The 25,790-nt window shown below is 42.0% G+C and overlaps 1 protein-coding gene and 1 long non-coding RNA gene across 13 annotated transcripts in view; one reads left to right on the top strand and one right to left on the bottom strand.

The window, feature by feature from the left end:
* LOC122074017 overlaps positions 1 to 23,302 on the top strand; it is a 40,688-nt gene extending 17,386 nt beyond the window's left edge. For 11 of the 12 annotated variants that reach the window (XM_042638796.1, XM_042638787.1, XM_042638797.1 and 8 more), the window contains 2 exons: positions 18,493 to 18,567; positions 22,919 to 23,302. In XM_042638796.1, coding sequence (XP_042494730.1) covers positions 18,493 to 18,567; positions 22,919 to 23,016 — 173 coding nt within the window. In that variant the 3' untranslated portion in view covers positions 23,017 to 23,302. The remainder of the gene's footprint in view (positions 1 to 18,492; positions 18,568 to 22,918) is intronic. The other variant, XM_042638798.1, reaches the window with a different exon arrangement.
* A 1,248-nt stretch (positions 23,303 to 24,550) lies between these two features.
* Positions 24,551 to 25,583, bottom strand: LOC122074019. Its single transcript, XR_006138943.1, has 2 exons — positions 25,418 to 25,583; positions 24,551 to 25,126 (listed from the first exon to the last, which is right to left on the bottom strand). It is a non-coding gene; the product is annotated as an uncharacterized LOC122074019 (long non-coding RNA).
* Positions 25,584 to 25,790: the final 207 nt, after the last annotated feature.

The raw sequence follows: 25,790 nt of genomic DNA, 5'->3' as shown, positions 1-25,790 counted from the left end.
TGCCCTTGGGCCTCTTTCTTATGGAGTTGCTTGCTCGGCTCAATGGGTATGCTCCCCTCTTAGAGGCATGGTCATCCCTACTGTAGCCTGTGTTTTGCGATTGATTCAAATTAGGAGGGAGTCCAAAGGTTTGTGGATCATTTAATGCAAGTTGACATCACCTTGTCTGACACAAGTTGTCACATCATGATGGGGGGTGGGGGTCGTATCATTAAAACCCTCGATTGTTGTAATTACTAGCTATACCCGGAAGAGATTCCTCTTGCGGGACACTAGGCATGTACACGTGTTGAGCTTCTTGGTTGTAGATGGTCATGCCAAGGATCGATGACCTTTGTGAATCCTGACCGTTGCTTTCTGTTAACCTTTTATGGTGTGGATGTTACCCATTTGTGCTTCTTCGTGGTTATAAGTATGAGGAAGGGGTGGGTTCTTTTGGTCGATTTGCTTCATCTTCCTCCAGTTCTTTGCCCTATCCATCACCGCTGTCCTTCTGGTTCTACAAGGTTGCTGTCGCTTCTTTCCTCAGTTCGATCGTCAGTATTTGAGTGTTTTCTTTTGCTCTCGCGATTTTTTCTGATGTTGAAATCAGTAAGTCTCTACCTTTCAAAAAAAATTTTTTTCTTTTCTTTTTTCTTATCATGGCTTCTTCTGCAATTGCCCCCACTTCTTGTGATTTCGGCAACCATTCCATCTCTTGCGCCAGAACTTCGGTTCCAAGGTCCCCCCAGCCTTGAGGCTCCCAACCCATCAACCGCTTGTCAAAAAGGTTCCTGCTCATGGGAGGACCAAAGCCAAGATCACCCTGGGGTGTACCTCCAAGATTGATCCCACAGTCGGATTGCCCGTTACTCAAGTAGCGTCTAGGATATCTACTAGGGAATTAGAGAAGTTTTGGAAGACCTACCAATATAGCAATATAGTTGTCAAGGCATCTAGGCGGACTAGTAGGGGTTTGGGCGACAGTCGCCTTACTGCAAAGTGCAACACTTATTTATGTTAAATATCATTTAAGTAAATGATTGTTATTTTATTTACTTAAGATATTATCCATAAATAAGAAAATATCCCCTATTTAAATCCAATAAAAATCAAATTCCAAAAGGATAACAGTTAACACCCCCAATCCAAGAACAAAATCTGAATTTTTGATTGTAGGGGTGATTTTCAACTTTCAAAACGTGCGGTAAAATAATATTTTATTTTGAAGTCCATTAAATTATTTTTATTTAGGCGATTTTAACAACATTCACACACTCCAAAATAAGTTTGACTGGAACATAACTTTGTCATTACAATTCATAATTAAGTATTTTTAGATTTGTTGGAAGCTGGTTTTGTGCTCTACCTAATTCAAAAAGTCTCTTGTAAAAATGAAATCATTTGACTGGTCAAACTTATTAGAGAACAAGAACATTTCTTTAAATGTTGATTTTTGATAACTTAATGTGACCTAATGTTGATTTTTGATGATTTGATGTGGCTTAATGTTGATTTTTGATGACTTGATGTGAATTAATGTTGATTTTTTATGATATGTAGTATACTAAATAATGTTAGAAAAGGAGGGAAAAGAAAAATAACACTTGGTCACCTTGTTCGCCTTATGGCGGACGACTTGATGCCTAAGCGCTTAGGCAACCCTCCAATGCCTTGGTTTGCCTTGGCGCCGTGACAACTATGCGTACCACGTCCCCAACTCAACAACATTAAGGCTTCTTGATGAGGGAGAGAGGGTGAATGGTGGTCAGGAAGAGAGGCCTATTTCTATAATAATTCGCTTCTAGCCGTTCTCCACTTCCTAATTCATGATTTCTTATGTCGAGTGCTTTGGTATTACAGAATTGTCCCTGCTAACCTTGTCCCGAATTCTTGGAGGAGTGTTCTGGCCTTTTACATTAGGTGTAGAAGCCTAAAGAGGACCCTGACCCTAAAGTTATTTGTGAATGTATTCATCTTGACCAAGCACCCTAATTTCCTGGGGTGGTTCTACTTTAAGCATTGGGATAGGGATGCACCTGATCTTGGATTTTATGCCGACCTCAATCCATGAGTGGAAGGACAAGTTCTTTTTTCCGAAGGACTCCAAGCCATTCAACTAAAACACTTGTTTGGCTAACGTGGCTCCACCAGTGGGGGTTGAAGATTCAGAGACCCGAGAGAGGTTGAAGACACCTCCACGTGGTCATATCATCCCAGATTTCTGATGACTCTTAGGTCTTGGCCAAGTATGGTCTTAGCCCTAGTGAACTTTGCTACAAGCTGCGGTTTGCTCCTTGTTTTTCTATTGCGTCGTGAGCTCACTCATTTTTCTTCTTGTTGTTGCGGTGCCTATGGATTGAAGCCTTCTTCAGGTGATGGACAACATGGGTCTTGAGGTAGACCAAGTGAAAGAGAATGCCGCTTCGGGGGCTAAGGGGGACAAGCAAGCCAAGTCTACTGACCCTCAAAGAAAAACTTCTAATGTTGACGACTGACCTATCTCCTTGCGGAAGCGTAAGCACGATGGGAAGGATTCGGCTTCAAAGAAGAAGAGAACAGTACCTTCGAAGGGGCCATCCCGAAGGGAGTTGTTGGAGGTGCTATTGTTGTTTCCACTGCACCAGATCCAAAGGAGAGGATGTCTGTAGAGGAATCTACAGATGAGGATACCTTAGTCTCGTCTCCTAGCAAGAGTCGTGCATCCCCAAAGGGGAGGGAGAAAGGGAAGGAAGCTGCTCCCCCTTCTGGAGACCTGTATTCCTGGTACTACTGGGCCACATGTGAGCAGTTTATTTTTGATGATGCGAGTGTGGCCCGAGCAGTGGTGATTGAGGGGATTGTGCCTAAGGACCATTCTTATCTATTATGCGTGAAGTTTGACGCTCTACTAGAGATGGGCTACACCCATCTGGCAAGGGTAAGCCTTGTTTGCCTTTCATCTGGATTCTTACCAAGTTTGTGCTTTCCTAGTGATATGTTGTCTTTCTTTAGCAGGAGCAAGCCATGATGGGTGAGGTGCTTGTTTTTGTCGAGCATTACCATCGGCTGGGAAAAGGTTATAAGAATTAGTTGGAGAAGGCTGAGGAGGAGAATAAGAAACTGAAGCCTGCTAAGGAAGCCTCGGACGCGGAGGTCAAGGCCAAGATCGAGGACTGTGTCGCACTCTCTGCCACTTTGAGGAATGTAGAGAAGTTCATTGTAGAAGTGAGAAAGATATCCTTTTAAGGTTTGGGAGGAGTTGAAAAAGAACAATGTTGAGCTTTTAACAAAGGAGAACGACGTTGATACCCTCAGAAAACAGCTATAGGCTTCTCGGGAGGCCAACGCCAAGCTTAACGAGAAACTGAATAACAAAGTGGCCGTGGCGGAGCGCGAGGTTATGAATGCGGTGTTGAAGTACAAATGCACTAGGGACTTTGAAATTCAGAAGGTCAAGGCTGACATTAAGAGCTATCTGGTTGACCTGATGACCATGTGGGGCTGAAGTGTAGAAGGTTCATCCTAACTTCGACTTTAGTGCTTTTGCCAAGGAGTGGGCCAATATTAAGGAGTTGCAGCTTGATCATCGTCAGCTGACAAGGCTTGCTTCTCAGCCAACTAGGCTTGATCCTCTCCCTAAGGGAGTTCCTGCGGGGGATCTAGCGAGGGATCTCGCTCTTTAACAACTCTTACATTGGTGGTTGCTCTTACAAAGGAGAGGGTCGAGGTTGAAGGAGAGGTCTTCGACTAGGTAGTGTTCACTCTTAATAAAGCTGAGCAGGCCAATGTTGGTAAGGATGTGCCCGCCGCGACTCCTTTTTCTAAAGTTCCTCCTCCCCTTCCAAGTAGCCGCAGTCCAATCAGGAGGAGCACCCTCAAAGAAAATCTAATCGTACTAAGGCTTCTTCTAAGTACTTAGTTCAGATTTCCCTCTTTTGAGGGATAATTTTACCCTTGCCATCCTTATTTTGTTTCAATGTGGTTAAGTTGGTACATTGGTTGTCTGTATTCGATCAGATAGCTTAGGCACTAAGTATCTACGTATTGCGCAGGCATTGAGGTTGGTGTGCTTTGAGGGGTAGGGGTTGTCCTTTGGTGATTGTACCTCCCTTGGAGGGTAGGGCCGTGCCCTGGAGACTTTACCTCTCTTGGAGGGGTAGGGCCGTGCCCTGGCAACTTTACCTCCCTTAGAGGGGTAGGGCCATGCCCTGGTGATTTCACCTACCTTGGAGGGGTAGGGTCGTGCTCTGGCGACTTTACCTCCCTTAGAGGGGTAGGACTATGCCCTAAGGCTCATTCTAGTAAGCGTCATGGGCATTGCCTTGGCGATTTACCTCCCTAGGAGGGGTAGGGCTGTGACTTGGCGCTTGTTCTGGTCGGTATGATGGGCATTGCCCTCGGAAATTTTGCATTTCGATTGATCGTGACACGGCGAAAAAATAAGTAGACAAAGTCAAGTAAGAATCATTAAGACCATAACTTTCTATTGTATTCATTTCATTTACTGAAGAGTTGAAAGAAGACATGTTTAAGTCCAGGAGGATCTTCATTGAATTTTTGAGGCAACAAAATTAGCTAGTTGTAATAATTGGAACTTTTTACTTGAGGAGTAATCTTCATTGATAAAACTTCCTTAAGTTGTCAGAGTTCCATGTTCTCTTTATGACCCTTCCCAATTGGGTGATAGCTTACCCCTATTCCTTGGGTTCGAAGCTTTTGCTCGGCGGAGAGCTAGGTGACCAGGTTGGAATAGCCACTACTTTACCTTCGAATTGTAAAATTGAGTAGCTCTGCTTTGGTAAACTGCCACCCTCATCCGAGCATTGTCCCTTCATCTAAGAGGTCAACCTATTCTCCAACCCACGATCGTTTACTTGCTTGTAATAGGTTTTGAGTTTGAGGAATGTGATTCCAATCTCCACTGGGCTTACCGCCTATGTGCTGTAAGTAAGTGCTTAAGGAGTTTGCCTGTTGTCATCCTCTCTGTTGTCACATGGGCCCAAAGTATGCTCGGTGGTTCTTCTACCCATCTCCCCTTAGCATCATCCAACCGCTTCTTCACCCCTTACAACAAGGTCTTATTTGTGTTCTCCGTGAGTCCATTGGATTGAGGCTAAGCCACAAAGGTCTCCTGCGGTTGATCTGTAATTTTTTCACATAATGCCTTTTTGCTTTTTGTTGTTGGTGATTAGGATCCTGGGTATCCCAAATCTGGAAATGACGAACTTTAAGAAGTTCGAAGTTTTCTTCTCTGTTATTATTGCAAAAGGCTCTGCCTCCACCCACCTTGTGAAATAATCAATGGCAACAAGTGATGACCACAAATTTTCTTTGGAGTGATGCTGGAAATGGGCTGTGGTTACTCTATTCTTGTATCAAATTTTCTTTGGAGTGATGCTCAATCGGAGAACTTGCCGGTTTACACCCCAACATCCATGTTTCCTTCAACGGGTCTAACACAAATTTCCTTTGGCAAATATTGATTCCCTTCTTAGACCTAAACACTTCAATCCCCAAGAAGTACTTCAAGTGTCCTAGGTCTCTGATCTCAAATTGTTTGGCCAAGTAGGCTTTTAGCCTAACTATCTCATCATTGTCATCTCTAGTTACCACGATATCATCAACCTAGACAATCAACGCTGTGATGGTACTATTACCTCTCTGGGTAAATAATGTGTGATCTGCTCGACTCTGGGAATACCCATTCTTCAAAATGGTAATGTAGACTAAGATAGGGAGTCTAATCAAGTCTCAAACTGTAGGAACTTTTAAATCAAAGAACAACCATAATAACCAAGGTAGGACAGCAATACCACAGATCAGAATAAAGGGAAAAAAACAGATCTGTAACTCAGAGTTTCGAATCCAGAAACTGGAATTTATGAGATCAGGATATAACCTAGATTAAAGGACTAAATCAGATATAGGAATAGGGTCATAACAGATCATAAATTGTGAACAAACATCCACAGAAATCAGGAACGAACAGATGTATCTATCGATCTCAGAAAACAGGACAGATTAGGTCAAAATATTCAATAATACTTAGAACAGATCAGTAGTGATCAAGTGAGAATGATTCAGCAGTAGTATTAGGATGCTAACAGACCCAAATCAATGTTAGACACAACAGAAAACAGAATAGGACTGTCCAAACAATCTAACTAGATTCTGTCCTGATAAAATCACTACAGGACAAAAAAAAGAGAGATTTCTGATAACTTGATAACCACAGCTCAGATGGAGACCAAAACTGGATTGAGTTCCTCTTTTAATGAGGGGAACCTCTGGTCCAAATATCAGCCAAAGGTAACTGTCGGTTGGGCCTGGACAGATATCGAAATTCCTTCACTGGAAGCCTATCGCCTGGGCAGAATTGATACAAGAATAGAGTAAATACCTGTAGCAGCAGACCTTGAGATTAAGGATAGAAAATACTTGAAGAAGAAGAAAACACTTGTAGCAGATCCCCCTGGGCTTCCCACCGCAAGGAGTCTAATGGATCAAACACCACTCCTTTCCACTGTGATCAAACACACAGCAGTCCCAGCAGAGACATAGTAGCAAGCTTCTTTTTTTCATTCATAAATCGTTGCTCTACTAATGAGAGCTCTCCTTTATTTATAATAATGATGGGGAGTTTACAAAATAGAAACTAGGTTTAGTTTCCAAAACTGAAATAGGAAACTAAATAAAAAAAATCTCCTCTAGTTTCCAATTCTGAAAATGGAAACTAGGAAAATACAACTATTGAAATTAGAAACTAACTTATGACTGAAAATTAGAAACTAGTTAGGTACTGAAATTAGAAACTAAATAACCCCGTCTAAAAAGGGAACTAAATAAAAAGGAAACAAATCTGTGAATCCCGTATGCAACCTTAGAACCCCTAGTTTAGGCCCATAAAAGTAGCCCATTACACTCAAAACCACATGGACTGAAGGCCCAACATATATATAACCCAACCTTAGGCTTATTTCTAATAAAACAAGCATATTTTGGCTATTAATCTGCATCTAGTGGTCTGTCTGAACCTCTCAAACCAAGGTTTTGGTGATTGCTTGAAACCATATAGATGTTAGAGATATTAGTTATGTTTCACTAAGGGTAATTTAATGATTTGTTATGTTATGTTTTATTTTTTTTATTTTCTTTTTCCTCCTTAGGGAGGTATGTGTAATATCTTGTAAATATATTAGTGAAGGTAATATATTGGTGTGGGTAAGATTTTACTCACAACACATTATTCCACCATACAATCGATTTTCTTCTTCTCCCTCTTCTACTTCTCCATCTTCTTCCTCATCCCTCATCTCATTGTTCTTCCCTTGTTCTCATATTCTAACTTGGTATCAGGGGACAACATCTTGGTTTGAGAGTCGGATTACAAGTTCCTCCTATTTTTCTCTCTTTGGAACCCTAGGTTACAAAGGAGTTCCAAGGAAGAGATCATTATGTGAAAATACTTGAAGAGTCTATGAGATGAGCTTGAAAGAAGGTCAAAGCAAAACCTTAAGGAGTTTTTTAGAAGGATTGAAGCTATTGAGGATTTTTTCACCAATGACTACCGCCAGCTTCCCTTTGTACCCTCTTTCTCTCTCATCCTGCCATTGTTTGGGATGGTGTCTCTCCCTTTTGAATCGCCCAAGGCCCCTCTACAAGGACCTTAGGCTGTCAGTCCTAAGGGAAGAGAGGTGTGACTTCACAACTTCATTTTCTCCCTGATTTCAGGTATCGCCTCCTCTGCTTTTGGTCCCTGTTGGCTTCCAAAATCTGTTGATGGTTAATTTATGCTATGCTAGATTGTGAGATGTATTTTTTGGGTCTTAAGGAGTGTAATGACCTATCTTCCTTCTCTTAAAAGCATGCTTTGATCTGGTTTCCTTTACACTTTGTGGGATTTATCTTTGAGTATCTGGAAAGGTTTTGGGTAGAGTGTGGACTCCTTATTGTGTTTGGAACTCCTCATCCACATCATGTCTGAAGAAAGTGGACTTGAGCTCTCTTTGGTGATGTTTCAGCCAGTGCATCAAGTAGTGCTCCTCCTACTCCTATGGTTTTTGATAACCCACATACTCAGATCTCTATTGTGAAGTTGGACAACACCAACTATTTGGATTGGACTCATTCTGTGAAGCTTTCCTTGTGGAGTAGGGGAAAGCTAGGGTATGTAACAGGTATCATTAAGGCTCCTACCCTGGATGACCCGACATATCTCAAGTGGGAGGCTGAAAATTCTACTGTTATGACATAGCTGATATTTTCCATGAGACCTGAGATTGGAAGAAGGTTTATGAAGAAGAAATTGCAAAGGATATTTGGGATAGTGTTACTAAAACCTTTGATCGTGTGGGTGACTCGGCCAAAGTTTATCAGTTACTTCAGAAGGTTATTGGCATGAACCAAGGGGAGAAAACTATTTCTGAGTACTACAACACTGTCATTAGTCTCTAGGAGGAGTATGATCACTATAGAGACCTCCAACTGTCCAATCCTGAGGATGAAGCTAAGGTTTACCGGACAATTGAGAAGGAGCGGGTTCTTATTTTGCTTGGTGGGTTGAATCCCGAGTATGAGCCGTTCCGGATACAAATATTGGGTTGGTCTCCACTTCCATCCCTTGATGCAGTGTGTAGCTATTTGCAGAGTGAGGAGATCAGGCGGGTGGCCATGGCACATGCTCCTCTTGAGCGGTTAGCTCTTACTACTAGCTCTCAGAAGGATTGGAGTGGTTGTGGCAGAGGCTAAGGCCCACCTCGTGGGGATGACAGATATTGTGATCATTGTGGGAAGTCTGGGCACACCAAAGATAGATGCTGGGTGCTTCATTGTGGGAAGTCTGGGCACACCAAAGATAGATGTTGGGTGCTTCATTGTCGACCTCTTGGCATGCGTGGTGGTACTAGTGGTGCTCGTGGTGAATGTAGTGGGGGAGCTAGAGCCCACAGTGTTGAGGCCGAGCATGCTACACAGTGTCTGTTCCTAGCCCACAGTCAGAGCACAGTTCCCTTACTCGGGAGGACATTGCAGCATTCCGCAGGGTTATGTCTCAACTGGGAGGCTCATCATCTTCTTCCTTTACAGTGCTAGATTCCTTAGCTTCTGCCTTACAGGTTTCCTCATTTGCCTCCTTCACAGCACCATCTTAGGTTATTGATTTTGATGCTGTGGATTATATGACTGGTACGTCCCATTATTATGATACGTACTCTATTTGTTCCGGTGGAGATAAGGTTAAGGTTGCCGATGGCTCCCTTTCCTCCATTTCTGGTAAAGGTAGCATTCCTATTACTTCGTCCATTTCACTTGATTCTATACTTTATGTTCCTAACCTTGCCCGTAATCTCTTATCTATGAGTCATCTGACAAAATCCTTAAACTGTTGTGTCACTTTTTTTCCTTCTCATTTTATTTTTCAGGATTTGGTAACGAAGAGGATTATTGGCAGTGGGTGTGAAGAGAAAGGACTCTACTACTTGAACCTCAATCACCTGTTTTGGCTGTAGCTCAGTCTTATGTGTGTGGACGGACTGATAGTAGTTCTGTGGATTCTGTGATGTTGTGGTACCAACGTTTAGGACATCCATCTTTTGTTGTTATGAGGAAACAATTTCCTCATTTATTTACCTCTTTTCCCAATTCTCATGTCTTTCATTGTGAACCGTGTATTTTTGCTAAACATTGTCGTTCTTCTTATCCTTATTTTGGTAATAGATCTACTGTTCCTTTTCACATTGTGCACTCTGATGTTTGGGGGCCTTCTACTACTACTTCTTTACTTGGTTTTTGTTACTTTATTTCTTTTGTTGATGATTTTTTCCGTGCTAGTTGGACTATTCTGATGAAGCACAAGAGTGATGTGTATGATGCCTTTAAAATTTTTTATCATATGGTATGTACACAATTTGACACCAAAATTAAAACTATTTGTTCTGACAAAGGGGGGGGAGTATATATATGGTGGTCTTCAAGACTTTTTTACTGACCATGGCATTATTCATCAGCTAACTTGTGATAAAACACCCCAACAAAATGGGGTAGCTGAGAGGAAAAACCGCCATTTGTTGGAAGTCAGTAGGATTCTTCTCTTTGGCATGCATGTTTCTAAAACATTTTGGTCTGATGCTTTCCTTACTGCTGCTTATTTGATCAATCGTATGCCAACACAACTCTTGACTCCAAAACTCCCTTGGACATTTTGTTTCCTTAGTCCTCTTCTTTCTCTCTTCCCCCCAAAGTGTTTAGGTGTATTTGTTATGTCCATTTTAATAAGTCTTCTCGGACTAAACTGGACCCCAAGACACTTAAATGTATCTTTCTTGGCTACTCTTCCACTACCAAGGGATACAAATGCTATCATCCTTCTTCCAGATGAAGGCTTCTCTCTAAAGATGTCACATTCTTTGAGTTTGCACCCTTTTTTGCCTCTCCTCCGCATCCTTTTCAGGGGGAACATAATGGAGATGAAAAAGGCTATTGATGAGATTCCTTTTCTTTCTCCATTGCCTATCTCTCCTTTTATGCTTGACATTGGGAAACACAAAGAGGGGATATTACTGATGTTTGTGAGCAATCCAAAGGTGGTTCAGGTTCAAGTAATGAAAAAATGACCATTGTGTATACAAGGAGGAACAAGAAGACCTGCCAAGAGTCCTCTTTGAATCCAATTCCTGAGATCCACCCTTCTCAGTCAGGTAATATCCTTCCTCATCAGAGTTGGATCTTTCTATTGCTATTAGGAAGGGAAAGAGAGTTTGTACTAATCTTATAGCCTAGTTTGTTTCCTATGACTCTCTCTCCCCTACAGGTGTTGCATTTACTATTGGTCTCTCATCTGCTTCTATTCCTAAGAATGTTTCTGAAGCTATGTTTGACCCTAAGTGGAAGCAAGCCATGACTAAGGAAATGATGGCCCTTAAAAAAAATTGTACCTGGAAATTGGTTGACCTTCCAAGGGTAGAACTTCAGTTGGATGCAGGTGGGTCTACATAATCAAGTACCGGTCAGATGGTACTATTGAGAGGTACAAAGCAAGGCTGGTGGCAAAAGGATACAACCAAGTGTATGGGATTGACTATCAGGAGACATTTGCTCCTGTGGCTAACACCATACCCGTCCTTCTATCTCTGGCAGCGAATAAGGATTGGCCATTGTATCAATTAGATGTGAAGAATGCTTTTCTACATGATGACTTAGAAGGGGAGGTGTATATGCAAACCCCTCCTGGCTTCATGTTCCCTTTAGCTGCAGGAAAGGTGTCTTCTCAAGAAGGCTCTGTATGGCCTTAAACAATCTCCAAAGGCTTGGTTCGAAAGGTTCTGACAGGCCATTTTGAAGAATGGTTATTCCTAAAGTTAGGCTGACCACACTCTATTCACTATACATGGTAATGGCACTATTATAGCTTTGATTGTCTATGTTTATGACATTGTGGAAACTGGAGATGACAGAGCTGAGATAGCCAATCTGAAGAACTACTTAGCCCAACAGTTTGAGATTAAGGATCTAGGACCCTTAAAATATTTCCTGGGGATTGAAGTGTCTAGATCCAAGAAAGGCATAAATATATATGCTAAAGGAAGTTTATTCTAGACCTATTAAAAGAAATTGGAATGTTAGGCTGCAAACCTGCAAGTTCTCCTATTGGGCAGAATCATAAGCTGGGGGAAGATGCTGGCTCTTCTCTTGTTGATGCAGGGAAATATCAAAGGTTGGTTGGGAAGGTTATCTATTTGTCATTGACTCGTCCAGACATTACTTATGCAGTGGGGGTAGTGAGTTAGTTTATGCATGCTCCCAAGAGTGGACACTTGGATGCGGTTTACTGCATTCTCCGGTACTTGAAGTCCTCTCTAGGAAAAAGACTACTTTTTGCCAAGCACAACCACATGAGGATAGAAGGCTTTACTGATGTGGATTGGGCTGGCTCAGTTTCTGATAGGAGATCTACCTCAGGTTATTGCACATTTGTAGGTGGAAACCTAGTTACATGGCGGAGCAAGAAACAACATGTGGTGGCTTGGTCTAGTGCAGAGGCAAAATTTAGAGCCATGGCTCATGGAGTGTGTGAGCTTCTCTGGTTGAGAAGGCTGGTCCAAGAGTTGGGGTTTGATATTGAGGCACTTATGAGGCTTTATTGTGACAACAAGGCTGTAATAAGTATAGCCCACAATCCTGTGCAACATGACAGGACAAAGCACATAGAGGTGGACAAACACTTTATTAAAGAGAAGATTGACACTGGTTACATATGCACACCTTTTGTGAGGGCTGGAGATCAGCTGACTGACATCTTCACAAAGGGTCTTCTTCATCATCAGTTCAGTTCTCTACTGTCCAAGCTAGGAATGCATGATTTTTATTCTCCAGCTTGAGGGGGAGTGTTAGAGATATTAGTTATGTTTCACTAAGGCTAGTTTAGTGATTTGTTATGTTATGTTTTATTTTCTTTATTTTCCTATTCCTCCTTAGGGAGGTATGTGTAATATCTTGTAAATATATTAGTGAAGGTAATATATTGGTGTGGGTGAGATTTTACTCAACACATTATTCCACCATACAATCGATTCTCTTCTTCTTCCTCTTCTACTTCTCCATCTTCCTTCTCATCCCTCATCTCATTGTTTTTCCCTCATTCTCATATTCTAACTATAGAGCCTTCTTTAGGAGGCACCTTACCATTAGCTGGTGCAAATTTGAAGCCAGGAGGGGCTGCATATACACTTCCTCCTCTAAGTCATCATAGAGGAAGGCATTCTTCACATCTAACTGATATAAGGGCAGAAATCTGTTTGTCCCCACAGATAAAAGAACTCTTATAGAGTTATGTTTGGCCACAGGAGCAAGGGTCTCCTGATAATCAATTCCATAGACTTGACTGCACCTTTGGCCACCAATCTTGCCTTGTAACTCTCAATAGCACCATCTGATTGGTACTTGGTTATATAGACCCTCCTACATCCAACTGGAACTCTTCCCTTGGGAAGATCAACCAGTTTCCAAGTGTCGTTCTTCTCAAGGGCCATCATTTCCTCAGACATGGCTTGCTTCCAGTTGGGGTCTGTCATAGCCTCAATAACAGTTTTAGGGATGGAAGCAAAAAAAAGAGCAGCAGTAAAGGCAATACCTGTAGGAGAGAGAGCATCATAGGAAACAAATTGGGCTATAGGATTAGTACAAGCTCTCTTACCCTTTCGAACAACAATAGGGAGGTCTAACTCAGAAGGAGAAGAAATGTTACCTGACTGAGGAAGATGAAACTCAGGATGCGGATCCAAAAAGGACTCTTAGCAGGTCTTCTTTGTGCTTTTTGTGTACACGATATCAGGTGCCTTCTCTGTACAAGGTCCACTAGTGTCAACAATATCCATAGTGTCAACATCATCCACCTCTTTATGTTTCCCAATATCAAAAGAGAAAGGAGTAAGAGGCAAGGGAGTAAGAAATGGAATATCATCAACAACCTTTTCACTTGTACTCCCTTTCTCCCCCTGGATGTTGATGAGAAGCAAAGAAAAGCACAGACTTAAAGAAGGTGACATCTTTGCCTACGAGAGGAAGGGATATAACATTTATGGCCTTTGGTAGTAGAAGAATACCCAGGGGAGTGGCATTTGAGAGCCTTGAGATTGAGTTTGGCGTGGGAAGATTTGTTAACATGCACATAACAAATACAACCGAACACTCGGGGAGGAAGAGAAAAGGCTGAAGACTGAAGAGACAAGAGTGCAATGGGGTTTTGGGACCCAAGGATTTTGTTAGGCCGGCGATTGATGAGAACACAGCTGTAAGGGCAACTTCAGACCAAAAGGTTTTAGGAACATGCATACCAAATAAAAGACTTCTACCAACTTCTTACAAATGTCGATTTTTCCTCTCAACTACCCCATTCTGTTGGGGTGTGTTAACACACGTATGTTGATGGATAATACCATTGTCAGTGAGAAAATGCTGTAGACCACCATACATGTACTCCCCCTTTATCAGACCGGTCAATTATGATCCTGGCTTCAAACTAGGTGTAGACCATTTTATAAAAGTTTTTGAAGGCATCATAAACATCACTAATCTATTTCATAAGAATGGCACAAGTGCAACGAGAGAAATCATCAACAAATGAAACAAATGATCGATGCCAAATAAGGAGGTGGTAGAACAAGGTCCACAAACATCAGTATGCACAATATGAAAAGGAACAACATATCTATTACCATGATAGGGAGAAGATGAACGACAATGTTTAGCAAAAGTGTATGGTTCACAATGAAATACATGAGAAGAAGAAAAGACGTAAATAAATGAGGTAATCGTTTCCTTATAACAACAAAAGAGAGATGTCCCAAACGTTGATGCCAAGCATTATAAAATTCATAGAACTACTATCACTACGACCACACACATAGGGCTGTGGTGTAGTAAAAAATGATAATTGCGGCTTAAGGTGGTAAGTCCGCTCTCCTCACGTCCACTGCCAATAATCCTCTCAGTCACCAAATCCTAAAAAAGACAGTGGGAAGGATAAAATGTGATACAACAATTCAAAGATTTAGTCAACGTACTCACATATAAAAGGTTCAAGGTAAAGTTAGGGGGATATAAAGAACTGATTTAAGTGAAATAGAAGAAGTAATGAGAATACTGCCTTTACCGGAAATAGAGGAGAGGGTACCATCAGTCACCCGAACCTTATCCTTACCAGAACAAATGGATTAAATAATCATAATAATGGGACGTACCAGTCATGTGGTCAGTGGTACTAGAGTTAATAACCCATGACGGAGTTGTGGAAGGTGCAGATGTGGTGACATATATAGGCGAAGCTGAGGCATCTTGTGAGGTAGATGGGCTATCAAGCTAAGACATGAACTGGCGGAGACCTGAAATATTATCCTTAGAGAAGGAGCTGGCACCTACCTATGAGGGTCCTTGAGGATCAGTCTCTGTCATAGTAGCATGGGCTATAGCCCCACTTGGGCGGCCACCACGTGCGCCAGTAAATCCATCACTTGTACTAAGACAACATGAAGCACCCAACACCTCTCTCGAGTGTGTCTAGTTTTCCCACAATGATCACACTGTGGGGGTCTATACCTGTCATCCCCACGGGATGACCCTTAGCCTCGGCCGCCTCCACACCATTCTCTATGAGCAGTGGAAGAAAGAGTAGATCGCTCAAGTGGAGGAGCAGAATCCATAGCACCTCTTTTGGTCTTCTCACTCAATAGGTAGCTACACACTTCATCAAGGGATAGAAGGGGTGACCGGCCCAAAATCTGTATCTGGATTTGCTCATAATCTGAGTTTAACCCTCCTAGTAAGATCAAAACTCGCTTATTTTCAAGGGATCTATAGACATTGGCTTTGTCTTCGCGATTAGATAATTGAAGGTCCCGATAATGATCATACTCCTCCCAGAGTCTTACAATTGTATTGTAATAGTCAGAGATAGTCCTATTTCCCTGCTTTATAGAGAGAGCTTGCAGAAGGAGTTGGTAGAATTTAACAGAGTCACCCACCATGTCATAGGTATTAGAGACACTATCCCAAATATCCTTGGCAGTTTCCTTCCAGATAATGATCTCAAGTTTCATGGAAAAGAGGGGCCAAGTCATGACGATGGAGTTCGCAGTTTCCTATTTATGATATTCTGGGTTAGAGACAACGGGAGCCTTGATAGCCCCATTAATATATCCAAGTTTCTCTCAATTCCTCAAGGATAACTTCACAAAGTGACCAGTACAAATAGTTGGTGCTATCCAACTTGACAAGGGAACTCTGAGTGTTGGGGTTGTCAAAGACAATCTGGCTGGGATTGGTACTACTCGGCCCACCTGATGTAGCTTCCAAAGGTTCAGTGAGATCAGACTTGATGGGTGGATATTCCTAAACAACCACAGTTGGAGATTCAAATCAAGGGCAACACAATACCCAAATATTGTCTTCTCAGAACCAAGAAAAAAAATTCCACCAAGCTAAAAAACTATGAAACTTGAGATAAAACCAATCAAATCCAATATTAATTGTAGTTCTTCATTCCAATCTCACACATATGCATCATAAGATAGAATACAGTCATAAAAAAACAACCCAAGAGCACAATATTACTCATTTCAGACTATATATGCGAAAAAAGGTTTTGTTGGTACTAGGCAGCAAGCAAAGATTTGAGTTGTGTTCCAATAACACCACAAATCTCAAACCACAGATTAGGATGGCCAAACAAGGGGCCTTGAGCGACACTTATAGGCAAGGATTAAAGTATCGGTATCGGTGTCACTGTATCAATCGGCCAAAATTAAGATACATATCGAAGGGTATCGTATCGTATTGGAGATACGCTAAGATACGCTAAAGATAAGCAAATAAATGGATAGGAAACACTTTTTATACACTTTCGTATAAAAAAAATTGTTAAAAAAAGCGATAGATAACATGTATTATGTATAAACACTAAATTGAGAGAATGGCACTAAGAATCCAAGGTTTGTAGTTGTCCCATAAATGCAAAATCCTTGTTCCCAACCTTGATTTCTACTTTAGTTAGAGAGAAAAATGGCTGACAGCAACTTTGGAACAAAAACCCCTCAAAAATATATATATATATTTTTTTAAATGACCCATATTGGCCATTTTATAACCATACCACACCGTATCGGTCGATACATACCAATACGTACCGATACATACCGAAACGTACATTTCACCTTGATTTTTAATTTTTCATAAAGAATGGTGCATATCGGTGCATATCGGTATGTATTGTAGGATACATATCGATACAAAAGGACTTGAAAATTTCCATGTTGGTAAGGGCTGATACAGATACGTATCTATCGATATGATACGATACGTACCGATACTTAAAACCATGCTTACAGGCCTAGCCCCCATCCCCAACACTTGCTTGAGGGGAGAGAGAGAGAGAGAGAGAGAGAGAGAGAGAGAGAATTTTGGACAAGGCATGAAATGTTGGTTTGAGCTCCAATAGGTCCTGATAGTGCTTCAATCTCCCTCTAAGAGTCTTCAAAATGCTTCTAAAGCTCAATTAGGTTACCTTGTTGAATTTCTTTACATAGTATTGCCTTTATTGGACCCCTTTGTTTTCCTAGGGTTCCAAAAGAGACTCAAAGAATAAGAGGAAGAAGCCTTAGTCGACTCTCAAACTCCTTGTAGCTCTGATACCAAGTTGGAAGTTGAGAAGATTAAGATTAGAGATGTAGGAGAAAGAGAGAAGAGATGAAGAAAGAAGGAAAAGAGGAGGAGAAAGAGAGAGATGAGGGCAAATCTTCAGAGAGATCTTGGCTCTTCTCACCTATATTAGTTTCAAACTAATATCTTTAGGAAATTACATATTCCTCCCTAAGGGAGGTGAAAGAGAAAAAATGAAATACAAATTAAGACAACTTAACGTAAAAACAATTCCTAAAGTACCCCTATTACATACATTCTAACAGTCTGGCATTCTTCTGACCACTCAAACTTCTTAGCTTGCAAGTGTGGAAGAAAGGTAAGTACTTGTCCCTTGCACTGAATGTAAATCGACCCAAAGCTACTAACCTCCCCTTAGCCTCTGTACTTCTTTCATCGTCCTCGATGGGGTCATTTCTAATATGGCCTTGATTTTATTTGGGTTTGCTTCAATTCCTCTCTTTGACACCATGAACCAAGGAACTTGCCTGAGGTTACTCCAAAAGCACATTTGCTTGGGTTGAGCTTCATGTTCTAATTTCGAAGGACCTCAAAAGCTTCCTCAAGGTTATTGACATGGTCCATTACCTTCCTGCTCTTGATGAGCATGTCATCTTTGCATCCCTCCATATTTTTCCCAATCAAAGGTTTGAAGATCTGATTGACCTTTGATATGTTGCGCTTGTGTTTTTCAACCTGAAGGGCATAACCTCGTAGCACTAGATTCCTTTGTCTATGACGAAGGTGATCTTCGGTTGGTTAGCTTTACGCATCTTGATATGGTTGTAGCCAGAATAGGCGTCCATAAAGCTCATTAGTTTGTGGCTTGCAGTAGCGTTTATGAGATCTATACTAGGTAATAGATAGTCATATTTGGGACATTCCTTGTTAAGATCAGTGAAGTCCACGCACATTGTCACTTCCTGTTGGCCTTTTTTACCATAACCACATTTGCCACCCACTCTGGATATGAGATTTCTCTGTTAAATCTAACTTTCAGCAATTTGTCCACCTCCTCCTCAATAGCCCTATGTCAGGATCAAACGCCCTCTTCTTTTATTTGGTTGGCCTGTGCGCTGGATCTACACTTAGGCTATGTTCAATAACGTCCTTGCTGATGCCTGACATGTTTGTAGCTAACCAGGTGAGTATGTCGTCGACTAACCTCTTTTTCTCCCTTTCTGTCAATGACATGCCAATTTGAACTTGTCTGGTATCATCTCCCTCTACCAGATTTATAAGTGTTAATTCCTTGGCTAGTTTCTCATGCTTTGATTCTGTCTTTTCTGTGTGGTCTTCTACCTCAATGCTGAGGGTCTCGTCTGACTTATGTTTCTTCTTCAGGCATTTTCTTGACTCTTATTGGTATCCCCGGCACTCGCCCACTCCATGCTCAGTTGGGAACTTCATTTTCAAATGGTAAGTTCATTTTCTTCTCTTTTGGCAATGATATTTTTATTCATCCAAAAAAAAAAAAAAAAAGGCCTAGTCAGCCCAGTATGGCATTATATGCCAAGGGAGTGTCTACCACCAGGAAATTCACCATCATAGCCTTTCGCCACTCAACAATCCCTGCTCTGATTTGTAGCTCGATCATTCCTTTTGGCTTCACTGCAGCCCCTAAAAACTTATATAGTAGGGCGTTGGCCAGCTTCAGCATAGTCTCCTTAATCTCAATCTTTTTAAACGTTTTCCAGCAAAGTATGCCAATGGAACTCCCATTGTCGACAGGACCTTTTCAACCAAGAAGGAACCTACCCTTAGGGTGATAACAACATCGTTGTGAGGGAATTCTACTCCGTGCAGGTCATCATCATTAAAGGTTATTGCCTGGTCGGTTTTGGGTCTCTTCGCAGAGTGTTCGTCATAGTATACACTCCTAGCATAAGATTTTCTTCAAAAGCATGAGTCTCCTCCAACCGTTGGCCCTCTGCTGATGGTTGATATGACCTTGACATGAGACTCTTCCTCTCTCCTTCGTGGTCGGTTGTCCCTGTTGGGAGGAGGCGCTTTGTCACGCCTTCTTTCTCGCCCTTGCTATCCCTGTGTGGTCGGTCTTCTCGACTGTTTTCTAGCTGGTACACACTGTGTTCATTTCTTGGACAATCATCCTGACCTCCTTCTGCTCGGCCTTGATTGTCGTGGTTCTATTTGTCCTGTCCCCCAACAAACGTCTTCAGGTAGGCCCTCTTTATCAGGTCTTCTATAGCACTCTGGAGTTCCCAACACTAGTTGGTTGTATGGTCATGATCTTGATGGTAGTCGCAATATTGTCGTTGGTCCGGAGTTTCCACGGGAGTTTTCATTCTCCTTGGAGCCCCCAACTTATTCTTCTCGCCCCTACTGATTTGCAACAAGATCTATGATCAGTGCTGGGTTAGTGCGGTGTAGTTCTTGTACTCCTTCCTTAAGTCTGTATGATCATCAAACCATGGCCTCTTGTCTCTATCCCCATGCCCTCTTTCATCTTCGTGCCCACCTCTCTTCGTGTCGGTGACCCCAGCAGAGCTTTTGTGGTCGGCCATGATCTCGATGATAGTCGCAATATCTTCGCTGGTCCCGAGTTTCCACGGGAGTTTTCATTCTCCTTGGAGCCCCCAGCTTATTCTTCTCGTCCCTACTGATTTGCAACAAGATTTGTGATTGGTGATGGGTTAGTTGGGTGTAGTTCTTGTACTCCTTCCTTAAGTTTGTATGATCATCAAACTGTGGCCTCTTGTCTCTATCCCCATACCCTCTTTCATCTTGCACCACTCTTCCAGCAGAGCTTTTGTGGTTGGCCATGATCTCCACGACATGTGGACTTTGTCTTGAAGCTCAGATAGAGTTTTGGGCGCCTTCTTGGATAGAGAATTTCAAGTTGAGTAGGGCGAGGCTTTCAACCGTGGAGTCCAAATATTTGATCTCCAACTTCTGCAGGTTGAATCTGTGTACAAAGTGCTGGAGAGTTTCCCTTGTTGCTTGAGAGCCATCAGGTTCACCGAGGTCTTGTGCTGTGTTCGGCTACCTATGAAATTCTCCAAAAACTTCTTACTGAATTGCTTGAGGTTGTGGACCAAAGCTGGTTCAAGCCAAGGGAACCATGTTGTTGCTGGTCCTTGGACCAACACTAGAAACACATAACACAGGGATTGCATCCAAGACCCCCTGGACTATCATGATCGACTTGAAGGCCTGTAGGTGTTCCCAGGGATCCTTTATCCTTTTGTAAAGCTGGAAGGTTGGCATCTTAAACCTTGTTGGGGGCAGCTTTCTCATTATCTCATCGGATAGCGGCGATTCACCGAACACGCCAATTTCTTCCATCTTGTCCTTGGTTCCCAGGGCCCTGTCCACCTTTGCCCACAACTCCCTGAGCTTCCAATCAATCTCCACTTTTGGTGCTTCTTGCCATTGCTGAGTGGGCCTAGGAGGTTTTGTGGTGGGTTCCGGGTGAATCTCCGGGGGCGCGATGGCGCAATTAGCATGCCGAGGTGGTTGCCGACCTCTGTTCTCCTCTCTTGCTGGTTGATTGGTCATGCTCTGCTGTTCAGGGCTGCTATCGGTGGAATCCGATTGGCTGGGAGCCAACTTCCAGTGGTTAGGAGGCTGTCCGCAGAGGTGGCTAGGATCCTCTGGTTGGGGAGCCTTCCTGAGGTTCAGGGAAACGTCTTGCATGACTTGTGCCAGGAACTGCACCTCTTGCTAAAGTGCATTGAACTGTTCCGTGGTAACCACCGAAGGGGATGTCGGATGGAGTCCTGACTGTGGTCCTCCCACCGATGGCTCTCCATTCTCCACCACCGGGTCTTGTTCTAACTCTTCATTGACTTCTTGTGGGTTATCTAGAGGTAGTAGCGGTGGCTATTCAGGTTGATGTGTCGAAGCTTTCTTGGTATACGTTCTCGTCCCTTTGGTCATTTTCTACAACTCAGGCACACTCAGGTTTGCGTCGACGGCTTCTCGTTCCTTTTCCATGGACAGCGTCAATTTGTTATTACAGATTCCTGCTCAGTGAAGGCCTGCAATCAACAGATGAGAAACTGGACCGGAGGAGTGCTTCGGGAAGGAGGCTCGATGCCTAAATCAGTACTGGAGTTAGGAAAGGAAGAAGGAGAAGTAGAGCTTAGAGGGATTGCCTTATCTTTAATTTCTCTAACTTCTTATATATTGGTCGGTGTTCTAGCTCATTGGATGGCCAGTCGCCATCTCTGCTGATGTGGATCCGTGCGCCATTGGTGGGCAGGTCTCTTTCCTAGCTATGGTGGCTGATCTCATAATGGTTAACCTAACCATGGTTACTTATAGATCTAATAACTGTCAACCTAACTATGGTTGTGTCTAGAGACCATAGTTAGGTTTATAACGATTATTTATCACCATCCTATGTTCTGAGAGGAAATCTAACTGACTCGTGGGTGGTTGAGATGATCCTCATAAGTCAGACACCTGGTCGGCAGGGATGGTGTCTTCAAGGTGAATGTGTAGAGTCAATCAGATATGTGGTTGGCCGAGATGAGCAGACTTGTGGTTGGTAGAGGCTAGGCAGACACATGGTTGACAAACGCTAGCCAGACTCATGGTCGGTAGATAATGGCCCGAGCACAGGTTTAGGTCATTTGGAGCTGACCAGTTGTGGTTGGTACCGCAACCATCTTATCCCTGGGACATGCGCCCATCTCTCATTGGCTGACTGTTTTATGGTATACCAATGGTTCTCTTATTGTGACAACTTTTGTCTGTTGAAAACGATGGATGGTGGATATCCTTTTTTTGAGCTTTATTACAGAAAGCCCAAGTTAGTATATAATATTGACCTCATTACAGAAAACATATGTTATTGTGCATGATTGCTTGTACTTTTCATTTGGCTGCACTATGACAGGAACCTGCTTGTTTTTATGGTCGGTATTATAGAATCAGTGGCATCTTTAGATGGCATTCCATCTAAGGAGTGGCTTAATAACTCAATATGTTTAGGATAGAAACTGGCATTGGCATACATGCAAGCATAAGCACCAAAGGCTCCGTTGGGTTGCAAGGGGAATTAAAGGGAAGGAAGTGAACACTTAACTCCAAATCATTCCATATTTGGATATTAAATTTCACTTTGCTTTGCATTTAAATCCCTTGGATTTAAGAAGTAAATTGAAAGTGACATCTAATTTTTTTTTTTTTTTTTACTAAATATGATAAGAAATTTAGTTAGTTTTTTTTTACAATCATGTTGGTTAATGATTTCAAAATTTTCCTCTTTTTTTTAGGTTTGAAATAGTTCACTTCCCTTCCCTTCCCTTCAAATTCCATTGCAACCAAACGGAACCAAAAGGAATGTGCAGTATCTCATTGGACTAAGACCCAAGTTCTCCCTTGATCTTATTTAATTGAGGAATATGAATCTGATAACATGGTGCACATGCATAGGTTAACCATATATCGGGCACTGTATATCTATCTTCTCATGGACAAAAAAATCAACTTCATCGGATGACCTACCCTTCCATACTATGGACTTCTGATATTGTTTTCTGAATATTCCATGACCCATTAATAAGTTCTGATGGATTGGCTGCTAAGGATCAACTGGGTAGCTTAGACCTACTTATTATTCCCATTTAGTGGTAGATCCCAATCCTCTGCTTGTTTCTTAATATCACAAAAGCATGTCAGTGGATGAAGTTTGGATGTCTCAATCTAAGTTACTGCTTTATCCTGTATACAGTATCTGAAGGGCACATCCATCCGGTCTCGCTTCATAACTTCCGTTCACTTTGTCTTTCTGTTATTGCAGGGAGGGAGTTGCATCGAATGAAAGTTCTTAATGTATTTGGGAAATCTTCACAAAAGAGCAGCATATCACCCTCTATTCAACCAGTGCAATCAGAGTGAGAAGATGCCACGAACAACACTGAGAATGTATGCTTCAGTAATGACAAGGGAATGGCTTCCAATTATTTCCTTTGGTAGAAGTTCAACATCAGTTTTTTTTTTTTTTTTTTTTGAAAGCCATGTTGAATTCTTCCTTGAGCTTCCCAAATTCTCCGTAAGTTGTGTGGTTGTGATGCACCATTCATTCTTCTCTCCTAGTGCTAGAGGAAAGGCCCGAACTCCATCAATAACTGTCATCTAATGAATTCTGATTCAATAAATTGTGCTTTATGGCAGTTATTGTCAACTCCATTCTTTTTGCATATTTATTGGCCATTCATAGAGTTCATTGGAATACTAGGATGGACTGCTAGTACTCAAGGTCTTAGGTATCGGTATCAGTACCATTGATAATGTGAATTTTGGCTAATGAAAGAATCTGACTCCATCTAAAGGGCAAAGGCAAACAAAGTCTCTGGGGAGTTGATTTAACAGATGAATACAGAGATTCAACATTTGCATCATCTTCATCATCACTGTTGTATCAGGTTGGATCGAACAATTTTACTCAAAAACAGATACCTTGGTTTTTGGACAATTTCATACTCTCTTGTATCGATGCCACTGCTTTGATATAGGCATCGAGTACTGACGATACTGATAACTTTACTGTGCTGGGATTCCCTCTTGCATTGTAATTGGGATGAACTTAGGGGAGAGGTTCCATGAAAGGCAGTGTGGCCCTTAAACCAGCGCAGAGGCCAATGGGAGTGCACGCAGATGCATAAACAAGGGTGGGATTTCCGTCTTTAATGAGTGATAGGGCAGTCTGGGCGCAGGGGTCATGCTGCTGCTTCCATAAACTTAGATGGGCTGAATTATGCCTGTCCTACAATATTCCATTTTTAGCCAAGAACATCCAAATATAACATTGGTTAATTTGGCTGCCAATGCCATGAGTAACTGAAGAAGGCGAGCTTCTCGGCAGGCTGGCAGGCTGGCAGGCTGGCAGGCTCATTAGGACATCAACGGCTACGTACACTGGGTGGAGTTGGAAGGTATTTTCGTCACTTTATCTCATTGAGGAGTTGACATGGATTTATGAAAACTGAAAGCACATATCATGGAGACTTGGATTGGAAGGGGTAGCATTATTCAGTACTCACCCACCCATAGCCCGAGAGCTAGCTCAATCTATTCTCTAAGCCCACTTCAGCAAATTAGCATCCTGGAAAAGCCTCAATGTTATCCCTAGCAGGTAGAGCTATTCTAATTAATTCAGTCCTTGGCTCTATAAAATGCTCTTGGACTAGGAATAACATTGTTTGCTGGAGAATGTGTGATGGCCATGATAAAAACAACTAGACTGATCCCTGGCTCCCTAGCTGGCCGGATATTTATATCGACCCAGATAGGAAGGTGCATATTTAGGGTTGTAACAGGTCTCAGATTTGATTACTGGCAGCGAATGGATTCTACGTAACTATTTTGGGGGCCTTTTTTAAAAGTCCTATTGTATCCAAAATCATGTCTTTACCTCTCTCTGCTGTCCCTCTAGCTGGTAAAAGAGTATTGATTATTGCGTGAAAAAACGCATGGAGTCACAATTAGAAATTTGGACGAGCCAGGGAGTGGATAAAGGCCAGCTTGTTATACATGCAGATGACACGGCCTTCCTGACCAAGGTATCAACAACAGCATTGAGGGACCTTGGAAGAAAAGAGAAGGAGCAGCTACTAAAGTAGGTGGAGAGATGCTAAGTATCTCTAACCATGGGGGAACATCTAGTGGAGGGTTAGAGGTTGCCTTCGTAAGAAATGAAATAAGCTCTTTGCAATCTTACTCAATCAAGATGTGGTCACAACATTCTGCTAACGCATGAAGTAGACCAGAGCGGACAACAGCTGCCTCCCCTCGAAGAATGTTGGAAATATTGATGACATCAGATATGGCAGCAATTGCAAAGCCTTGAGAGTTAATGATAACAACACCTACACCAGCAAAGGTTCCACCTTGAGGAAATGATGCATCACAATTGACTTTGAAGCAACTTGGAGGAGGGGGTGACCAAACAAATCTCAAGACGAGCAGTGGATGAAGAGGGATGCTGCCTCTGGACTTCATAAACAGCCTAGACTCAGAGAACGACAATCACCAAGAAACTATCAAATTGATCTAACAGAGAAAGAATTCAAAAAGATCTCATGACTGAATTTAGTAAAGAAATTTATCAGATCTGGAACTAGATCTAACAATTCAAAGAAATATCAAGAATAGATTCAGGAAAAGAATCTATCAGATCTGCAACTAGATCTAACAGAGAAGGAGAAATCAAAGATTAACAATACTAGAGTCAATTCAGAAGAAAGAACCAAAAGAAAGAACCGATTCAGATTAAATTGAGTTTAAGTAAAAAGATTACCACTCAATTTACAGATTGGAAGGACAGTAACAGATCATTGGAGTTGCTATCACCATTGAAGTACTTGAGAAGCTGTTTCACCATTACTATGCGGGAGAGGTTCTCTCTTGGAGAGCTTTGATACCATGAAGAGAATTGAGAAAATTCAGCATGAGTGAAGTGTTTCTCACATGCTGTGAGATACCTCTGTAATTCTTTATATAATGTCTTAGCTAAGTTACAAATACACGTGGATACAAGTGGTCTAAGTGGACAAGAAGTCTAACAAACTAACCAATAGGTGTAGACTAAGAAACATAATTAGTTATTCTATTAATGGAGTGGAGGGGAAGTGATTTTATTTATATGAATTTGCTTCACTGTGAATCAGGAA

Source organism: Macadamia integrifolia, chromosome 3 (genome assembly GCF_013358625.1).
Source record: "Macadamia integrifolia cultivar HAES 741 chromosome 3, SCU_Mint_v3, whole genome shotgun sequence".
NCBI lineage: Eukaryota > Viridiplantae > Streptophyta > Magnoliopsida > Proteales > Proteaceae > Macadamia > Macadamia integrifolia.
Note: the sequence above shows the minus strand (reverse complement) of the source record. Positions and strands in the feature narration are given on the sequence as shown.